This window comes from Monopterus albus, unplaced genomic scaffold (genome assembly GCF_001952655.1).
Source record: "Monopterus albus unplaced genomic scaffold, M_albus_1.0 scaffold162.1, whole genome shotgun sequence".
In the NCBI taxonomy this organism is placed as follows: domain Eukaryota; kingdom Metazoa; phylum Chordata; class Actinopteri; order Synbranchiformes; family Synbranchidae; genus Monopterus; species Monopterus albus.
The window spans coordinates 119,499-138,397 of NW_018128042.1; the positions used below are offsets into that span (position 1 = coordinate 119,499).

Below are 18,899 nucleotides of genomic sequence, written 5' to 3' on the forward strand. Positions count from 1 at the left end.
CCACCGGGAGGAGGCCCCGGGGAAGACCCAGGACACGCTGGAGGGACTATGTCTCTCAGCTGGCCTGGGAACGCCTCGGCATTCCCCCGGAGGAGCTGGAGGAAGTGTCTGGAGAGAGGGGAGTCTGGGCATCTTTGCTTAGACTGCTGCCCCCGCGACCCGGTCCCGGATAAGCGGAGGAAAATGGATGGATGGATGGAAACTATGAAAATAGTAATATCTAGACTAAAGAGGGCAGTTTCAACAATTCATTAGATAGGTTATCAACACCCACTGCCTGTGTTTAGCACTTCCAGTTATCATTTTAACTTTCTCCTTCCTCACATAAAATACCTAGCATAACAATAAAACACTAGTATTTTGCTTTCTTCACTGATTGGAAAAATGCCCACATCGCTGTTATGCTGATTTTCTACCAACTTACCTTAGCTAATCCAAAATTACTCGTTGAATCCTAAAATGTCTGTGCAATTAAAATGATTAGTCAAATGCAACCAGTGCTTCCTGTCTTGCTTCTATACAAATGCTATCATCTTGTCCCCTGTTGTGATGATTGTGTCTATGAAACATACTTGAATTCAGTGTCAAGGTAATCCTGAGGCACCTTATTATCATCCACCAACTGCCTGGCAGAACCTGGCACATGTACTTCATCACCAAAGTCTTGTCAGCACACTCACACCTCACTTACAGTATACATTTACTCATTAAATCAAGGAGGGGCTGTTGGATGCAGACTGATGAGTGATGTGGCACTAACAGCCAGACAGACAGAAAAAACAGAGAGATGATATCAAGGACAGTGGAAAAATGGGTGGATGGTGAGTAAACAGTTTCCTGGCCAAAAATATTGTCAAGCTAATGATGCAGCAGACAAACTAAAGCTGAAACGCCAATAAAGAATTCATATTATTATGCTAAAGCAGGTAACTGTTACCCCAAGTGTTGGAAATTAATCCAGCAAACTGACAATACACCACAGTTAATAACTGGAATAAAAAAAAATGCTTTAAAGTATAAACTGACTAAAAATAAAACATTGATGAAAATATACAACTGTTATGATTATTTCAACAGGCAGTTATGTGACGTAGAATCTTATAAAAAGTGACATTGAGTAATGACGAAAACATGCACTGTGGCAAAGGTTGCTGTGTCAAATCATCCCTAGCCAAAGTGACATGCAGGTTCCTCAATGCAAAATAAAAATAGAAGAGTATTATAATGAGAAGACATTGTTTTATTAATGTGCTCCCCTCTTTTCTCTTTCTCTCTCCATTAGAGGCATCCCGCATTCTCCTCAGCATATATCACAGTTCTTGCCTGCTTGCACTCTCTCCTTGGAGGGAAAGTCAAAAGGTTTTTCATTTATCTCCAACTGGAGATGAAGCACAAAACATGACTCCCCCGAGAGACCCAGGAGGAAGCTGCGTACACCTTGCCCCAAATATCTGATCTTGGAGGAGCAGAAAATAGCATGCACGTATTTGTTTGCCGGGACACAAACTTCCCTCATTCCCCAGATGCTGTGTTGTCATTGAACATTTTCCTTCTGTGTGTTAGGGATATAAAAATACATTTTGCTTTATAATGTGGAAAGAAAACATGTGCCAAGAATAAAAGATAATTGTATTGATTTTTTTTACATGTGGAGCAGTTTTAAAAAGTGTCTGTTGGTAATGTTTTTAGCTCTAATGCTTTCTTGTGTATTCAAATGTTGTCAGTGTATGTAAATACTCTCACCAATTTAGACTTTGACAAACAAAAAGGATTATTCTGTGTTTAAACTTAGGTTTGAGATGATAATTTAAGGTATAAAAAAAGAATAGATAAATAGGTGCAGTCAAAAGTGTGCCTGTGCACTACCCTAACTACATAGTGTACCTGCCAAATGGTGCAAATATCAATCATTATGACAGAAATATGAGTTAAAAGGTGAAAGCTAAAGTTGTTTAGAGTCTGCCATGTTCATGTGATGCCCTCCGCATTGTTTGGTACTTTTAAAGCCCATTAGTCTTGCAGTAACTGCTCTTTTTATGCATTCCAATGAATGCACAGTAGGAGACTTCAGTGAGAGTGTGAGAAGACATGCTGCAGTTGCATTTGATCTTTTAATATGAAATAAAATGGCATTTCATGGTTACTTTAACTGAGGCATTTCATGGCTGCTTCTGAACACAGTCACCAAGAACAGTTAACAAGAGTCACTAAGAGGAACCTGTAATGTCAGTTATAGCTGATGGCTGAAAGACACATTTACTCATCTACAGGCAAGCTACTTTTTTCACACTGGCGCTCTCTGTTGCTTCAGGCTATGCTAAATCAGATGGATTTGTACATGGATAAAGGCAGCTATGTGAATAGAAGTCTAAATGCCCATTAAAAATAATAATAATAATAATAATAAACTATGTTAAAACAGTAATTATGCTTCCTTTTCCATTTGGTTTATATTCTATTCAGTTTAATTTTTATTGTCTTCTTTCCTCATTCCAGCCCCTGTCAGCCTGCCATTTTTCTCTTTCTTTCTCTCTTTTAGGAAAGGTGCATTTACCGTCTCTAATACATCTAATTACATTCAGTTTTTTTTGTACTTCATTAAAGCAACTGATGAAATTAAACATATAAATCTCACATTCAGTTACATGAGCGCAACAACTGTCAAATGTCTCCAAACATCGATTTGCCTGGAGCAAAAAATGTGAAAGTACACTGAAAGTAATAAAAGAATTGCTACAGAGCAGAAGTCCAAAATCCTCCTCTGGTGCTTTTGTTGGAGGCTCACAGGAAGGTTAGTCTGTGGGGAAAGCCTGCCAACCCCTTCTCCTAAAGGGTAACCTATAGAGGGCATGGGGAGATATAACACCTGAGGTCTCATTCCTCAACCATGCATGTACACAGGTTTACGCTCAAAAGATGAATATGCTCATTTCTGTGCACAGATTCAAGTTGCTCAATTTCTACTTGCATTAAGAAGAATGCTTTAATTTGTACATAATGGAACACCAGCACACAAAAAATGTCACTTTGAGTATATTTAATAGGGTGCAGCTGAAAAGCATAATCCAGTTTGTTTCAATATACAAAACAATATAATTGTCATGAAATACTTTCTACAGATAAGTTTACAATGCACTCTAAAGAAAGATATCTATTCACTTCTCACACATTTTCCTAAGAACTCCCACAAGCATGCTATTTTTACAGAGTTTTCAGATCACATCTTACCTTTAATTACCTCCATCCATCTGACCCTGCCTCCACCCATTCGTCTACTTCAGCCTAAACAAGAAAGATCAGGTTTTTTGCAGGAGACAGTCATTTGTTAAGACTTATATACTATATATACTGCATATCTTTCTTACATTCATGAAGTAGAAACTAGACCTGTGACACATTCACAGCTTTGTATTCATACTTCAGGTATCGTCATAAATAATATGGCTAGAGGAGAGAAAGAATGCTATGAACTGTAAGATTTGAAGCTGGGAGCTGTCATCACAGGCCTGGGCAGGCAACAATGTGAGGATCTCAATTCTAGAGTACTTGGCAGAAGCAAATATGCCACTTTAGAATCATTTAGTTTCTATAACTGTTGTGTATCTAACCAATTTTTGGTTGCTCCCTCATCACTAGTGTTTACTTACGTTTCTTCTCTCCCTCTCTTTCTACATCATGTCTCAGCTCTCTCTCTCATAATCCTTGCTGTCATCAGCAGATTCTGATTTAAGCTTCTATTTCATCCTAGAGGCCACTGAAGATGAAATGTAGCTGCAAGTTTTGCTCATAAATGTCTCACTAGGTGCTGATGTGCCAGGACCCCTCCTTAACTGGTTGGCTGTTGCCTTAGCAGCCTTCTTTAAAATACCAACACACATACACCCTCTTCTATTCTTACTCACCCATTTACACACATAACGTGTTCCCCTTTAAGCCTACAGAAAGCAGATGGGCTGCATTCAGATTTGATTTATCTAGAGATAATATTATTGGTATGCCCAGTGTTAAATGGGAGGGGGTATTAGAAAAGGCAAATACGGTGGGATAACCTTTCAGCCAACCAGTCAGCCAGTGAACCAGAGAGCTAACAGTCATCTTTTTGCTTACTTGTATCTTAGTCCCACCCACATAAGAAATGTGGAAAAAAATGCAAGGAAACAGCCAGCCATTGGAAGAAATCTCTGAACTGCATCCATGGGTGTTTCTCAAGTCTTTTATAAAAGTCATCTTTTTGCTCACTTGTATCTTAGTCCCACCCACATAAGAAATGTGGAAAAAAATGCAAGGAAAATATGTGAGGACAGAGGACTTAAGGAAACATGTTATTAACAATATGAGAAGTCCTTTCCTCCTATCCTTCATCTAAACCGTCCAGTCACCAGCTGATTCCAGATAAAGGGCCGTGTCATTTCATAAAATTCTTTGGGGAATGGACAGCATCATGTAACCTCACTCATGGCTCCTCCAGCAACCTCATCGCTCCTACAGTGTATAATGAAGCTTGGAATGTACTCAATCCTTGTTCAACCAGGATAATTTAAGGATTGAGCGAGGACTGATCATTTAAGGGACATAAGAAACATCCAGTGTGTTTTTATGTGTGTAGGTATGTTCACTAGTAAATGAACAGGTTAGTGAGTAAAAAAAGTTTTTGTGTTTATGGTTCTAGCTTTGTGACAAACTATCCAATCCAACCACATGAAACACAGCATTGGAGTTTTTCTTTTGTCTTTATAGAGGCAGATTATTCTTTTTCTCTGTACATGTATTTACATCACTGTTAAAAGCACTCATTTAAGATTTTGGTGTATTTGGTGCATTTACAAAATTATAGCAAACAGCTCTATACTGCTACACTGCCCTGCTCTCCTTTAATAAATCAGGTTAGTGTGAAAATCTTAAGCTGTTTAATGACCATGGCTAATGCTGCTGTGCTGCTCTCTCTTTTTCTTGTCTGTGTAGCTGGCCTAATCACTACTGACAGTCAGGTTTGCTCTTTTATTAGCTCTGCGTCACTTGCAATCAGTGACAGTGGAGTCAGGCAGCAGGGGGCTTGTGTGAACTCAACACCCACTTAGGTCCAATGTTCAGACTTGCACTCAGACACACACTCACATGAATGCATGTTTTTGCATTTTTACAAAGAAACCTGCAGTCTTCCCAAGCCTCATCAACAAACACACAAGCTACATGTACAGATGCAAATGCTTTTATGCACACTTTTGCTCACATGCATGCCCATAAAATTCACAAATGCACACGAATCACACATGTAGGCACATGCACAAAATTATCCATTCATACCTACTTGCTTACAAACTAAGGAAACAACCTCAACTAGGCAGCTTCTGGCCTCCCTGTATGTGGGTCATGCTCATGCAAAACCATATTGATTTTTGGCTGTGTGTCTGGCTGTGTGCCCCCATGTTAAAAAGGCTCACAGATGAGAGGTTCAGTTTGCTAGCCTCTTCTTGTCAGTGTCCAGCAAATTGGCAGACAATGGACTTGTTTGATAAAGAGGAGGGCTGACATTCGAATGGGCAATTTGTGAGTGGCAGTGAGAAGGACATGGGAGGAAGGGGAGGGTCAGGAATTTGCCTCACTCTCTTAAACAATATCGCGTCACCCATGTGTCCCTCTGATACATACTCATTAGGGTAAGGATGCATGAGTGTACTCTCCCTTTTTTCTTTCTCTCTTGATTTCCTGTTTATTTTCCAGGACTAACAGACAGTTCTCCCCACTTCTGTGCAGAGCAAAAGCTTAATGCTCTATTGTATATTGCAAACCATTCAGTGGTCTTTTAGAACAATATTGAGGCCATGATAGAGACAGATGGCTTTGAAACCTGTGTCATCCATAATGCTCAGGTTAGCATAGCCAGCACCCATCCCTCCTTCCACTAAAAGAGCTGCATGTGCTGCTGAATGAGCCCTTATTAATCCCCTTACCCTGCGGTTTTGCACCTCATATTTACCATGGCTGACCACTTGACCCTAGCCACTGGCTAATGTCTAATGTTAAAATTAGCTAATTTGTGAAATGGCAGAATTTGGGGATAAAGACCACTTAGAACTAATAGCTGGCTCATCTGAATATAAGAGCCATGCTCAGGGGAGGGCATGTGCCAGGCAGTGGTGCTACCAGTGCTACGAGTGTTAGTGAGGTGTATCTGTGGGAACTGTCCATCTCAGAGAGACCAGATATTTCTCTTTCTTTCACCTCAATCTGAAGAGCTAAGATGTTCAGTGCTTCCATTAGCTTGCCATTTGTTATCCTTGCATGCTGAAGGCTTTTTCTCAATTACAACCATTTATGGTTTCTGGAGTAATTACATCAAAGATGAGTCAGTTGTGAGGTGTGTTCTAGTGTAAATTAATTTGGAAGTTTCTGTCTTACTTCCTTTTCATTTTGTAGTAATGGGCTGTACTTGTGCTTATGCAAGACAACCAGAGGGCTTGAATGAATTCTGAAGCAGGAAAATGACCTCATGAAGGAGAGAGAGAGAATTTCAAGTGAAAGCCAGGAGACAGAACATGATATGTGACAAATGATGCAAGGCAAGCATATTATGTAAAGCTGGTACAGTACATGCAAAAAATGTACTAGTAGATTAGAGTTTATTATCCCTGTATCATGTACAAAATAATTAAACATATTAACATAGGAATTGTGCTGTATACTGTTCAGATTGTATGTCTGATTATATTTTTGTTCCATTAAGTTGCATGCAGTGAATTTGTATGATCAAATAATTTACACTGCATATTGAACATGCATAAAATGGTCAAAATCTTTTTCTATTCTTATCAGTGATGTTCTGGTAACCAATCAAATGGACTTTCATCAGGAATTTAGAAAATATATGTAAGGAGTTCCTTATGTTTTTTACTTGACTTAACCTTTAAACTCATAAGCAAATAGCAAACCATTTAAATTGAGACAGCACACTTTTTTAAATAGAACTAAACACAAAATGTTTATGAATCCTAGCAGTACCACAAAAAACTAGTTTATTTATTACTAGCTTCTCCCTCTCTACTCACTGAGTACTGGGCCTTTCACTATCTCTGTTACCTTCAGCATATTTAGTCAACCCTTCATTTGCACTTGTCGTTTAGGCTAACAGCTTATTCAGTCTGTTTATGGATGGCCCCTCAGAACTAAATTAATAGAAGAGGCACTGGGGACCAGAGACGAAAGTCATAAGCAAGACTGTAATGCTCATTTGTAACGTAGAGGCTAATTACCAATTTGCCACTCTCCAATCTTGTTTCATAATACGTTCACGACTCAACTTCTTTTGTGTTTTGATGCCTGCCAGCAATGTATGACTTTTATACAACAGAGGATGCTTTGCTTCTGTCTTCTTAATGACTTCATGTGTGAGATACTGAGCTCTTAGACTTGCCCCACACAGGCCCACATCTAACACTTGTTCATGTGAGAAAGGTGCAGTGATTGCCCTCAGCTTCGACTGTATTCCTTTGTGGCTGCAATTGTTGTCTCATGTAGAAAGAGCTAGAGATGAAAAAAAAGCAAAAAGGAAAGTGTCATACTCTGAGTGAGAATCCAGAAGTACTAAAAAAGTTCAACTGCCAAGGCAGTTCAAGTGCTGTGAGACGTTTACATAGCCTGCCTTTTTATATGCTCTTCTGTTGTTACAGCAAACCTCTGAAATGGCAGACAAAAACAGAACCTGATGCACTAGGCCGGATTTACACTATATCAACAAATTCATTATAGGGCAATTCACTATACAAGCCAACCTAATAGTGTATCAGTCTTTAACACAAAAGGGGAGGTTGATCTCTGAGGTGAAATGTGGAATAAAATGCAGGCAGTTAAGGAATTAGCAAATTGGGGCTTCACTGACAGCCTGCATCAACTGCATTAACACCTACTCCTGCCTTTTATCTACTTTTCATCTCTGGTTAAACAGCCTTCACACAGTAACTGTTAATACTCTTCATCTGTGGATTATCAGGCTTTAAAAACTACGTTTTTTAAAATCCAAGTGAGTTTAGGGTTTGAGCCTTCAACAATGGCACAATGGTTTTGATTTTTCTGATGGTAGATTACAAAATATAGCGCACATGCCAATGAGATTTACTGAAAATTACCTGCTGTTGTTGTGTTCCCCTCGTGTGACAACATCCAGTCCCTTTCAGAGCCACTTAACTAGCACAGAAAAGGGTGAATGGCATTAATAAAGTTATTCTAAAGGGGATTTTCCTTACTGCAACACAAATGTTGGACAATGCTCTTCAAAATACCTCAACAGTACAAGTTTAAAAATGAGCCTTGATCTTATTTGAAAAAAAAGGAAGAAGAAGAACAGGGATAAATACAGGAAAATACAAAAACACAATAAAAATAAGTCACATTTTCAACAGAATTACTATTGTATTTCATAGCACCTTGGTGAGTAAAGACTGCCGTTTGTTTCCTCTGCTTTGGCTAAAATATATAGCTTAGCTTCTAAAAATGTACAAATATATTTTATTTTTACATGTTTAATGTTGAACTATGACAAAATAAACTGCGATAGACCTATTCTTGATTGCCTTTTATATCAATAACCAGCGCAATGATTTTTGAAAACAATGACTATTAGTGTCTGGGAGTTTAGGACAAACTGTGAAACAGAGACTTACTTAAGCATAAGGTGGTGGGTATAAATCCTCTGCTGCCATAAATATTACATTTGGTTACATTTAAATTAAATTATACAGCTGAACTGTAAATTTTGAAATATATCATTCAATGGGTAAAAAAAGAGCCAAACCAAAAAAACATGTCATGTTACCTCAGTTAACTTGTGTCCTTGCTTTGCCTCTGCATTAATATGTCAGTACACACACAGTAGTAAACTTAGCATTGAATCATTAACTGTAGGAAATAGATAATTAAAAGTTCAAAAGAGATCTAGGTTAAACTCACAGAGTGAACATTATACCCTATAAAAGGCAACTTAAAAGGCAAGAGGCAGAGGACACAGTTTATGAATAGTCCGGTGAGCTTGCTACTGCCCCAAGGATCAGCCACGCGTGTCCGCTGAAGACAAGCTCACTGGAGTTGGTCATTGAAAACATTTACATTTCAAATATTCTCCTAAATATTTAGACAGATGTGTGAGTTAGCTAGTGACCTAGGAAATCAGGGTGGGACTCATTTCAGGCATTTAAGCCACTGTAACAGCAGGAGTTTAATTTGGCCAATTATTTCCAGGTATGTTGATTCAGTCCTTGTCAGCCATCAATTTAGCTTAGCATTTCTGAACCAAGTACAGTACCAGTGCATAAAATTATTCTAGTGTTCTCTAGACTTTGTTTAAAATAACAACATTCACTTTATTCACATGAGGTGCAACTTAAAATCTTGTTTGATGAAGCGACTGATGCTGCACTACTGCTGCAGTACTGATGGAAAATTTAGAAGTCTTGCTTTCTACACTTTTCCTCCACATTACTTATGCGGTATCATAAATAATATGCTACGACAAGCTTACTTCCACAGCATTTTTTAGAGTTTTAACTGAAGCTAAGTTGAGACTTCACATATAAAACTTTTTAAAAATGCCACTCAGTCTTACCAGGCAGCACCCGGTGGTCAAAAAGAAACCAGAGCAAGAATGACAGAAATAAGTGAAATGAAAATAACAATGGAAAAGCCCACATCTAACTAAATGACACAGTGGCTCCTGGTTGGAAACCTGATTCCAGGAAGAACATGTCACAGGTGTAATAGTAATAATCCTCTAACAGACATTTTGTGACAATATGCTTAGAAAATAAATGACTTGCAACTGAATGAACTATTTGAATTTTGAAATTTAACTTGAAAATGTAATAAAAATTTGTGTATGGACTCTGTGTTATGAGATTTTTGTGCAAATATTTAAGAAGTAGATTTCTAATACTGCAGCACCACATTCACATTTGAGTAATCTACATGTAAAGTAGCCCTGAAGGTTTACTGTATGTATTTTCCCCAGAAAAAGCAATGATAAAAATAGCCTAATCCTTCTTGCAGCCTTAAACACAGAATGAAATAATTAATCATTAATTGTGACTTAAAACTAGTTTTATAGCTCTGACATCACCTGAACTCAAAACATGTGCTGCTGCCTCTTTAAGTCACATCTGCATTTATTTAGGGAAAATGCTTTACAGAGATAAATTCTTTTTGAGCAATAAAGGATGAATCTCTTGTGTTTTCTTTGACCTTGTGAGCAAGCTACAAAAAGTAGAGCAATCGATCGCTACTCTCTGAAGATACTGCAATATTGTATTTTTGGAATGAACAGTGAAAAAAATAGAAGTCATGCCAGATGAACAGCTGTATTGAGATAAACCGTCACCCCATATGCTGAGGCAAAACAATCTCTGCACATTATGGAGACTGAAGATGAAAAAATACACTTAATCAGCTAACATTGATATTACTTCTGGCAATTAGGAGCATGCTGGTAATGATATGAGTTTTCAGCTGTAAATAATTATGCTGCCTGCGGGCCATACTTTAATTCACGGCTGTATCTATAAACAATAATCAAACCAACAGCAGCAGGCTAAAAGTTAGAGATTTGTGGTTTGCAGAGCTGCAATAGAGGAGCAGCTTATTGGAGCCCTGTGGTGATGCCAGTAGTCAGAGTCACCTTCAGGTACTCGCTCATCTGTGCAAAACTGCGCTAATGCACGGCTCTGCTGATCAGCCTGGATGTGTCAATGTGCACACAGGTGCATAAGGAACAGATGAACTCATATCTTAAAACCTATACATAGTAGAAATGTGCAACCCTGTATTAAATATAAATCTCTTTTTGTAATGGCACACTTTTTTTTTAATTAAGCTTTGTGTATCTATTTTGTGCAACTGCTTTTTAGTATTTATCAAAATAACACTATGCAAGTTCCACATGTTGCAAGTTGTGGCAAAATAAAAACCTAACAAGTTTAGCATGCATGTTTGCTGTGCTGCTGCTGGAGTATACACAATAACAACTTAAAAAGAGCAAATTAAGAAAAAATATATAATATAAGAGTCAGACTTGACAGCTAACTTTTATTCACTGTCAGACAGGAAGCAGCAGGCTACTGTTGTGTAAAGACTAAGATGAAGTGCATAATTAAGGAAACATATGAAAGCCAGGCATCGGGCCCGAGATTAATTAGGTGTGTGTCAATACCCTCATCAATATCCGATTAGCTAATGATACATGGCCCAATGAGGTCTATTGATCAGCTGTAAGTCTACTATGTTAATAGGTTGAAGCCGACACTGAGTGGGAAAGCTGACAAAAAACTGAGGAGAAGTCCGACGCATACAGGATGCAGGGTCCTAAACACAGCAAAATCAGATGTGTCCCCTCAGTCATAAGTAGTCAGATCACATTTGTGTAATGTGCTCTCAAGGGATTCCAGTGATTGCTGTGACCACAACTGAACTTCATCAGCTTTGCTAGAATTCCCATCCTTTTAGTGATAATTAAAAATGACCCCAAAGGACCCCCCCCCAAAATGTAAAAAAAAAAAAAAGACTCAATCTAGTTTAAATGGTAGTGGATGGACTGGACAACATCATATGTTAGCCTCTTTATGATAATGGCTGTAATGATAATAATGAACACTTGGATGAAGGATGAACAATCCCCTGTCCTGGACTTGAATCCCTATACAGGTTAATTAGGTAAGATAACATCATTAGCCACTCTCATGCCTGAACAGGGAATTAATTGGATATGATGGAGATTTAGGTCTATATTTAATCACATAAATGATCGATGACAGCTTAGCCAGGAAATGGGAGGTCCAAATCAGTGGGCATCTTATTTTGATCAAATTTAACCAGTTTAATGAGCTGAGTGGTTTAAGTGGTTTGTATTAAGGGTCCTGTAAATATTCCCTTTTCATGTATTTTACTGATGTACATTAATTATATAATACTGTGCCTTGTTAACTTCTGATTTCAGCATTGTGGGATAATCAAGAAAACACTGTTACATGAACTTGACTGATCAGAACACAGACAGTTTGAAGCAGCAATTGCAAATTTTAGATAAAACAAAATACTGGCTCCATATTCACAAAAACAAATGAGGACTAGTAATGGCTGATACACATGAACAATCTATCTCCTCAGTTGAAAAGGCCACCAATGGCCTAATGACTTTGCAGTCATGAATATACCTGACTGTATGTTCTAAGAAAAGCATTAGCTGTAGTTCCTGATCTGTTCTAAGAGGACATTAGTATTACACCTTATACCAAACCTGAGCAGACTAATCCTCTGCGTGCTGCACATGTATTCTTCACAGCAGCTGTTAAGCTCGTTGGGTTGTTGTTTGGCTGAGAAATACGTTTATCTAAAGTTTGATCTAAATAATGCATCGGGGAAACTTCTATGGGAATTGTCATATACTGCATAATGGATGTTTACAAAACAGTGTGGGTACCTTCAGTTTGTAATCAGCATGGAAAGGTGACATACAGTATCAACCTGTTTTACCAGTAATTTCTCTGTTCTGGTGAAACAATAAGTGAACGCCTCTTTATGGGAGCACCATGCCCCACTCCACATTAATAATGAAACATCACTCAAAACACAAACAGTAATGCCATCTGGTAGATGAGACTGTCACACAGATGGAACTTTATCTTGGCACAACTCAACGGTTTTGGAAATAGCATGTTGTCATGGTTGCTTAATTTAATTTATAACATATATGCAGCAGATAGTAGAAACCTGAGATCTGTGATTATACAATTTAAAGTTGTATAATTTAACCCAGACTTTCTCTTGCAGGTCTACTCCTTTCAGTGAGTGAAAGGGAACATGAGTCAGTTACCTGAGACTGTGTGTATGTACGTGTGTGTTGTTAGAGACTGCGTCATGATCACCTTGACGACTGTGGTATAGCTGACCATGGAGAGGAAGAAGTTGGGCCTCACAAGGTAACATACCTCTTAATCCTAATCCATAACAATACATATGTATACAGTTACTGATATATAATAGTTAGTAGTTATTTGATACTAGTTATTTGCAATAGATTTGGTTAATAATCCAGTAAGACCAAATGACATTTTAGTGAAACTTGCACTTAGAAATGGATGATGGAAATTTACCTGAGCAAGAGCATTTTGAAAAACTCATGTACTGATAATTCCCATAAATACAATATAGTACTTGGATGAATTCACTAAAATATACCCCATAACTCACTTCAGATATATATTTGTGCCTTTGTAGGCACACTTCAAAGTGCAAAGAGTACATATGTATGCAAAATGTCTCCATTGCCCAGTGATGAAAAATATTCTGTCCTTTCTCTGCCCTTACTGTCAGCTGTGCAAATGCTATGTCTTGAGGGAGAACGGCTGTTGTCAAACACTAAGAAAAGGCCTCTGTCCACAAGTAAATAAAATATTCTTTGGTGCACAATGCCCTGTCCCTCTGTGACTATTGAATTACATCCCTTATCCATGTTTGTGGGAGGAAAAAAGAAGAATGTCAGGAGAAGATTTCAGGCTGCGCTATGCCATAGAAAAGGGGAAGTGCCTTGTCTGGTGCAACACAGACCCCACTGTCATTCTGGATTAAGGGCTGATTGAGCTTGGTTGACTAGATGACAGAGGAGATGGTCAATCTCAGGGCAGGAAAGGGAGTTGTAAAACAAGGTTGCAGGTCAAATAAAGTATCATGGCATTTAGGTGGCAATGTACACACTTGCTTTCAGTGCGTTAGAACTATTGTGCAGTTTAAGCTGTAGGTGGGTTGTTTTTATTCATCCTCTATGTTTGCACCAGCACCGACTGTATACTTCACTATTTAACACTAAAAGGTTCTGTGGGTTTTTACGGTCTGACAGATGGCCAGGAAGCCACTGATTAAACGAGACATTAAAAAATGTTATAATTCTGAAAAATGTCAAACTGTTTTATGGGGAAAGAACATCTAGAAAAAATAATGGAAAGGCATCTTTAAAAGCTGAGCTGTGTTGATAGCGGTGTTGCTGTTGGACTGAGCAGCTTTGCATATACCTGGCATATTGCTGCTTTGTGTTCTGCAGGTCAAAAGCAAATATTAATACAAACTGTATGCCCGCAGTTCAGATTGCTCAATAAACACATGAAAAAATTTAACACAGCAGTAAAATCCTGCATGAGTATCTGTTCAGATTTTTGCTAAGTCCAGCAAGCCTAAATTGCACAGGCTGTAGTGCACGCCTGAACCTTAAGCAGAAAAGTGAGTCAGTCATTTATGTGGTTAAAACCAGCGTTGGCAGTCTCAGTGGTGAGGGAGCCAGTATTTGACAGGGGCGTTGCAGTTTTAACATCTAAAGACTTATTTTTCTCACAGCAGCATCATTTTACATCCTGTGTAAACTGCATGCACATCTCTAGTAGTAACCCAGAAAAAGCTGTATAAATAATTAAAAACAGGTATGTTAGGGTATCTTTAATACAATGAAATACACATGTAGAGGAAATGCTACAAAGCACCTCTTCTAAAAGTATTATCCTTCTTTTGTGTAGCTGGTGATAAGCACCGTTCGACACAAATAGACACAGCTGGAATTATAGCTAAATAGTTTTATTCTTCACAGTTGTTTACACAATCAAGTTTTTTGTGGGCCGTGATAAGGTGCACGGATATCCAGCCGTCTTTGCCTAGTTAATGTGTACGGACCGCACACTGGCTTTGCTCTCGCTGAGTTATTACGCTGAGTGTAATTTGAAACAATTACAAAAACACTGGCCCACTTGTTACAACACTCGTTTTCCCTCACATATACAAACCACAGATTCAATAGCTTTACATGTTTTTCAATCACACCCAATGGAGCAGTGTTCAGTCTGAAAAAGTATAGCATTTCATCCTAGCTCGCATGGTATGGGATAATCTTTCACATTTTGCCTGGGGTTTGTTTTGCTATTTCAGCAGAAACTTGTGCAAGCTATGTGAATTACCATAGAGGGGAAAAAAGATAAAAATACCAAATGATATTGTATCAGATGTAAATGAATAAACAATTTGAATAATAAGCTTCAATTATCTGTGATAATAAATGATATTTACTGTCCTTTATTCTCTGAGATGCATTGCAGAGATAAGAGTTTTAAACACACAAGCAGATGATAAGGCACATTTTAAGTTCTAGATTTAAAGTTTCTTTTTATGTGCAGTTCAGAACCATATAGCATGAGATTCATTTGATTTGTTTTGACACAGTTCTCACCGTGTTTTCACACTTTTCCGTTGTGCAGGCCTTGCCACTGTTGAGGAGATCAGGGTCAGATTTTGCATTTTGGGGAGATGGACACCTTTGGCAGTGTGAGTACAGTTTCACTTTTGGCCTTCACAGCAGCATAGCTGAGCACAAGGAGGTCAGGCCTTGTACCTCCATCTCTCTCTCCCTCTCTAAAGGTGCTGGTGCAGTCTGACCATTGACATTTAGCATTCCTCTGCACTGCCTCTGGGTTCTCAATGGGGGATTGAGGGGTGCAGTGCCTGGTTCTCAAGGGTAAAAACAAAAAGGCTCTTCAAAATCCCAAGGAGTTCCCACGATCCCAGGAAAGACCTTGATCCGACCTGTGTTAGATTTCCATTCCGCAGATCAGGGCACACAAAAAGTACACATTTGGCTGATTTATTTTGCACTGGATTTTGGAAAATTAACTGTAATGTTTACCTTCACTAGCAATACAATTTTGGCATGATAATTTTGCATCACTGAGAACTGGCAGAAGTTTGGCAGTTCAGTCAAGGAAGATTTTTTTTAAAATAATCATTCAGTATTCATGGTCTTCGCTGACATTTCTTATTCAGTACAGAAGCTTTTAGTGACATTTTATGGTGGAAAGTTTTCAAAGTCATTTTTCAAAGTTTTTTTTCCAGTAACATACATAATCTGTTAGCATCAAAGGAGCACACACGCATAAATAATTGACTAATTCACTTAAAGGGGACCAGCATAGATTAATTAAGCTTGAATACTAATTATGTTTTCTGTTTGCAACAACTGACAAGGTTTTTTGTTTAATAAAAACTGTTTGGTGCGTCAGATTTACCACATATAAGACTGCTCTATAAATTAAGTCAATTTCATATTTTCATGAGGCTAGAATTGATTTTGACGAACACTGGGAGGGAAAAATATAAGATTAATAAATGTTAATCTTATATTTTTGTTATTTGAATAAAGATGCATTGTAGATGTTTTTATTAGCACTATTATTATTTTTTAAAAATTTTGCTGATATGGCCATTTTTGTTATGTTGATAGATAAAAAGGGACTTTATAAACATGAATACAAAATCAGTGGCTGTCATTATGGATTTGTCAAGTCTCATCTTCATCATGTGTCATGTATTTTATTATTTTATCACAATCCCTTATGTTGTATGTTGTCACACATGGTTTTTTATTAAGGCGTGGCTATATCAACCATCAATAATGCATTTATTCAGTACAAGTTCTGATCAGTGCCAATCTAAAGACCACACTGACAGAATCACCTGAGAACAAACACAAACCTGGTGTTATGGATTCATTAGAACTCAAGGAAGAGATAAAATGTGCAGGGTTGTTTATGTATAGCTCTTAAAACTCTTGTCATTTCCAGGAGCTTTCTTGACCTTGACTCCTTTGCTTCCTGCACAAGGTGCTTGTCTGGAAATGGTAGATTTCTGTGAAGATGAGGTTTGCTGTCTACACTCCCCTGGCATGCAGCACACACAGCGTCAGAGGAAGACAGCTCAAAGCTGGGGCCTTGTTTACAGCTGCGTGGGGAAGAAAACAGGCAGACGTAAATGAGGGTTGACGGTTTCATGAAGCACAGTTGGCTGATGGCAGATTCAATGTGACTGGGCTGAACTGGGCGATGATCCATACAGTATGCAAAATTCACTTTCTAGCTGGTCTGTGCCCACCAGCCCCTAGCAGCGAGCGGTCTTCCCCAAGCCCTCCGAGCTATGTCTTTGAATGCCACAAGAACTGAGCAAGGCATTGTTGTGCTCAATTCCTTTTGACAACAATCACATTTAAAAAGGACAGAAAGAAAAAAGTCTTTTTTTTTTTGGTCACCAGCTATAAGAAATTCTTCTCTCATGTTGACTGCAAAGTAAGCATTTTGTGTGTGTGCTGCACAGTGAAATGACAGAGAGTGGGAGGGATTAAAGAGGCATGTCTAGATGTCTTCAGATGACAAAAAATATACTCGGCGGCTACTGTATATGCATGTTGCAATATACCCAAATTTTTTGGCACATGACTTTGGCACAGACCCCTACATTGCACATTTTTACATGCAATGTGACAGGCAATTTATAGAAATTTTAGCCTGCACTGAGCCAGTGAGCCAGTGACATCACAGCCATTTCTACTTCCAGACATGCAGTTTATTTCAGGAACCTCACTAAGGATAGAATTCTTGTTTATTGGTTAAGAAAAGTAACATCTGCATGTTCCATCCAGTTATGGCACATTAAACATCAGTCCTTGTATTACAAGGAGCATGCTGTCAGTGTCAGTGGGGTCTAGGGAGTGAGATAAGAATCAGGCATTTGTCTTAGCTATCTAGACAAGGAGGCTCACATGGCGCTGTGTGGATTAGATTTTTACTGACAATGACCCAAAGTGCGAGGCCTGGGGTGTATGTACTGTACTCCTTCTGTGTACTTTCCTTTGTGTGTTTACTAAGTTTTTTTTTATTTTTCTTCTGTTTTTTCTTTTTTACTGAAATTACAGCAAGAACACATTCATACAGTAGTAATCAGAAGACTTATTACCATTTGCAGGACATGGACTTCATTAACTTTACATAGAGAGAAACATGTGCACTGTAGAAATAAAGAACAAAGTTGTGCCCAGAGGAAATCTGCTATGAACTGATTTAGAAATGACAAAAGTGAAAGAATAAAAGGGCAATATAAAACTTTTAAAGAAAAAAATCTCAAGTGATATTCTTAAAATTTTATGACGGATGTTACATGGTAGTGTCAGTATTATATGAATGTATTAAAGGCAGTTATAGGCTACATTATGAGAAAAAATGAAATTCTAGATTATTCTGGGCAGCAAGATGGGTGATAAACAAAATACATTTGTTTGGCCTAAAATAAAAGTTAATGGGATTTTTCATTTGATTTTCTTTCCATTGCCTTTAGTCCCAAGGGCAAGCACAGGGATTTCAGAAATAAAGGAATGTTATCCTTTTTCTGTGTTCTAATTTAATGATTAATTACAGTAACAAGCAACTTCCATGGCATGGGATGTTAAACAACAGTGTTACAGTATCAAGCAAATATAGAAATTACTGTAGAGGGACATTATTTCACATGAATTTATTAAGGTTTTCAGAATCGGCTGCGAGGTTCCAATAACAGCCAAAATTTTAATTTCAAATAATAAATGCAAATGTCATGTAGTTTATTTAAATGACTGCTTTAGTTTACAACATAATGTTGTAAAGTGCCCTGTTATAATACAAAACAAATGGTGATTGTGTGATTTTTTTATCTGCAATATTACCTGATTCATTTTGCCATAATTGTTTCTCAATTTGCATGTTGTATATGTGTTTAAGCAATATTGATAAAAGAAAAGACATGGCAACGATCATTACAGCTTCTCTATTTGCTAGTCTCATACTGCACAGTGTTTGAGATCCACCACCCCCCCAAAAAAACTGATTGGTACCCAGTCAAAAAGAAAATGGTTTTTAAATAAGTTACAATTAGATAAGCATTAATCTCAGTGGTATAAATGGATGTCTTGCTGTAGGGCTTGTTGAATGTAAAAACAGATTTACAAAAACTCCTCTTACCAGATTGGTCTGGAAGTAGTCCTCCTCTATTTTAATTGCTCCATCATTTAGAGATGAAATAAGCCC

At 37.9% G+C, this 18,899-nt stretch overlaps 1 protein-coding gene across 1 annotated transcript in view; it reads left to right on the top strand.

Moving 5' to 3' along the window:
• Positions 1-18,899, top strand: part of ofcc1 (orofacial cleft 1 candidate 1) — a 102,797-nt gene that overhangs the window by 7,307 nt on the left and 76,591 nt on the right. The window contains exon 2 of the mRNA XM_020615304.1: positions 12,885-12,956. Within this exon, the coding sequence (XP_020470960.1) occupies positions 12,885-12,956 (72 nt within the window). The remainder of the gene's footprint in view (positions 1-12,884; positions 12,957-18,899) is intronic.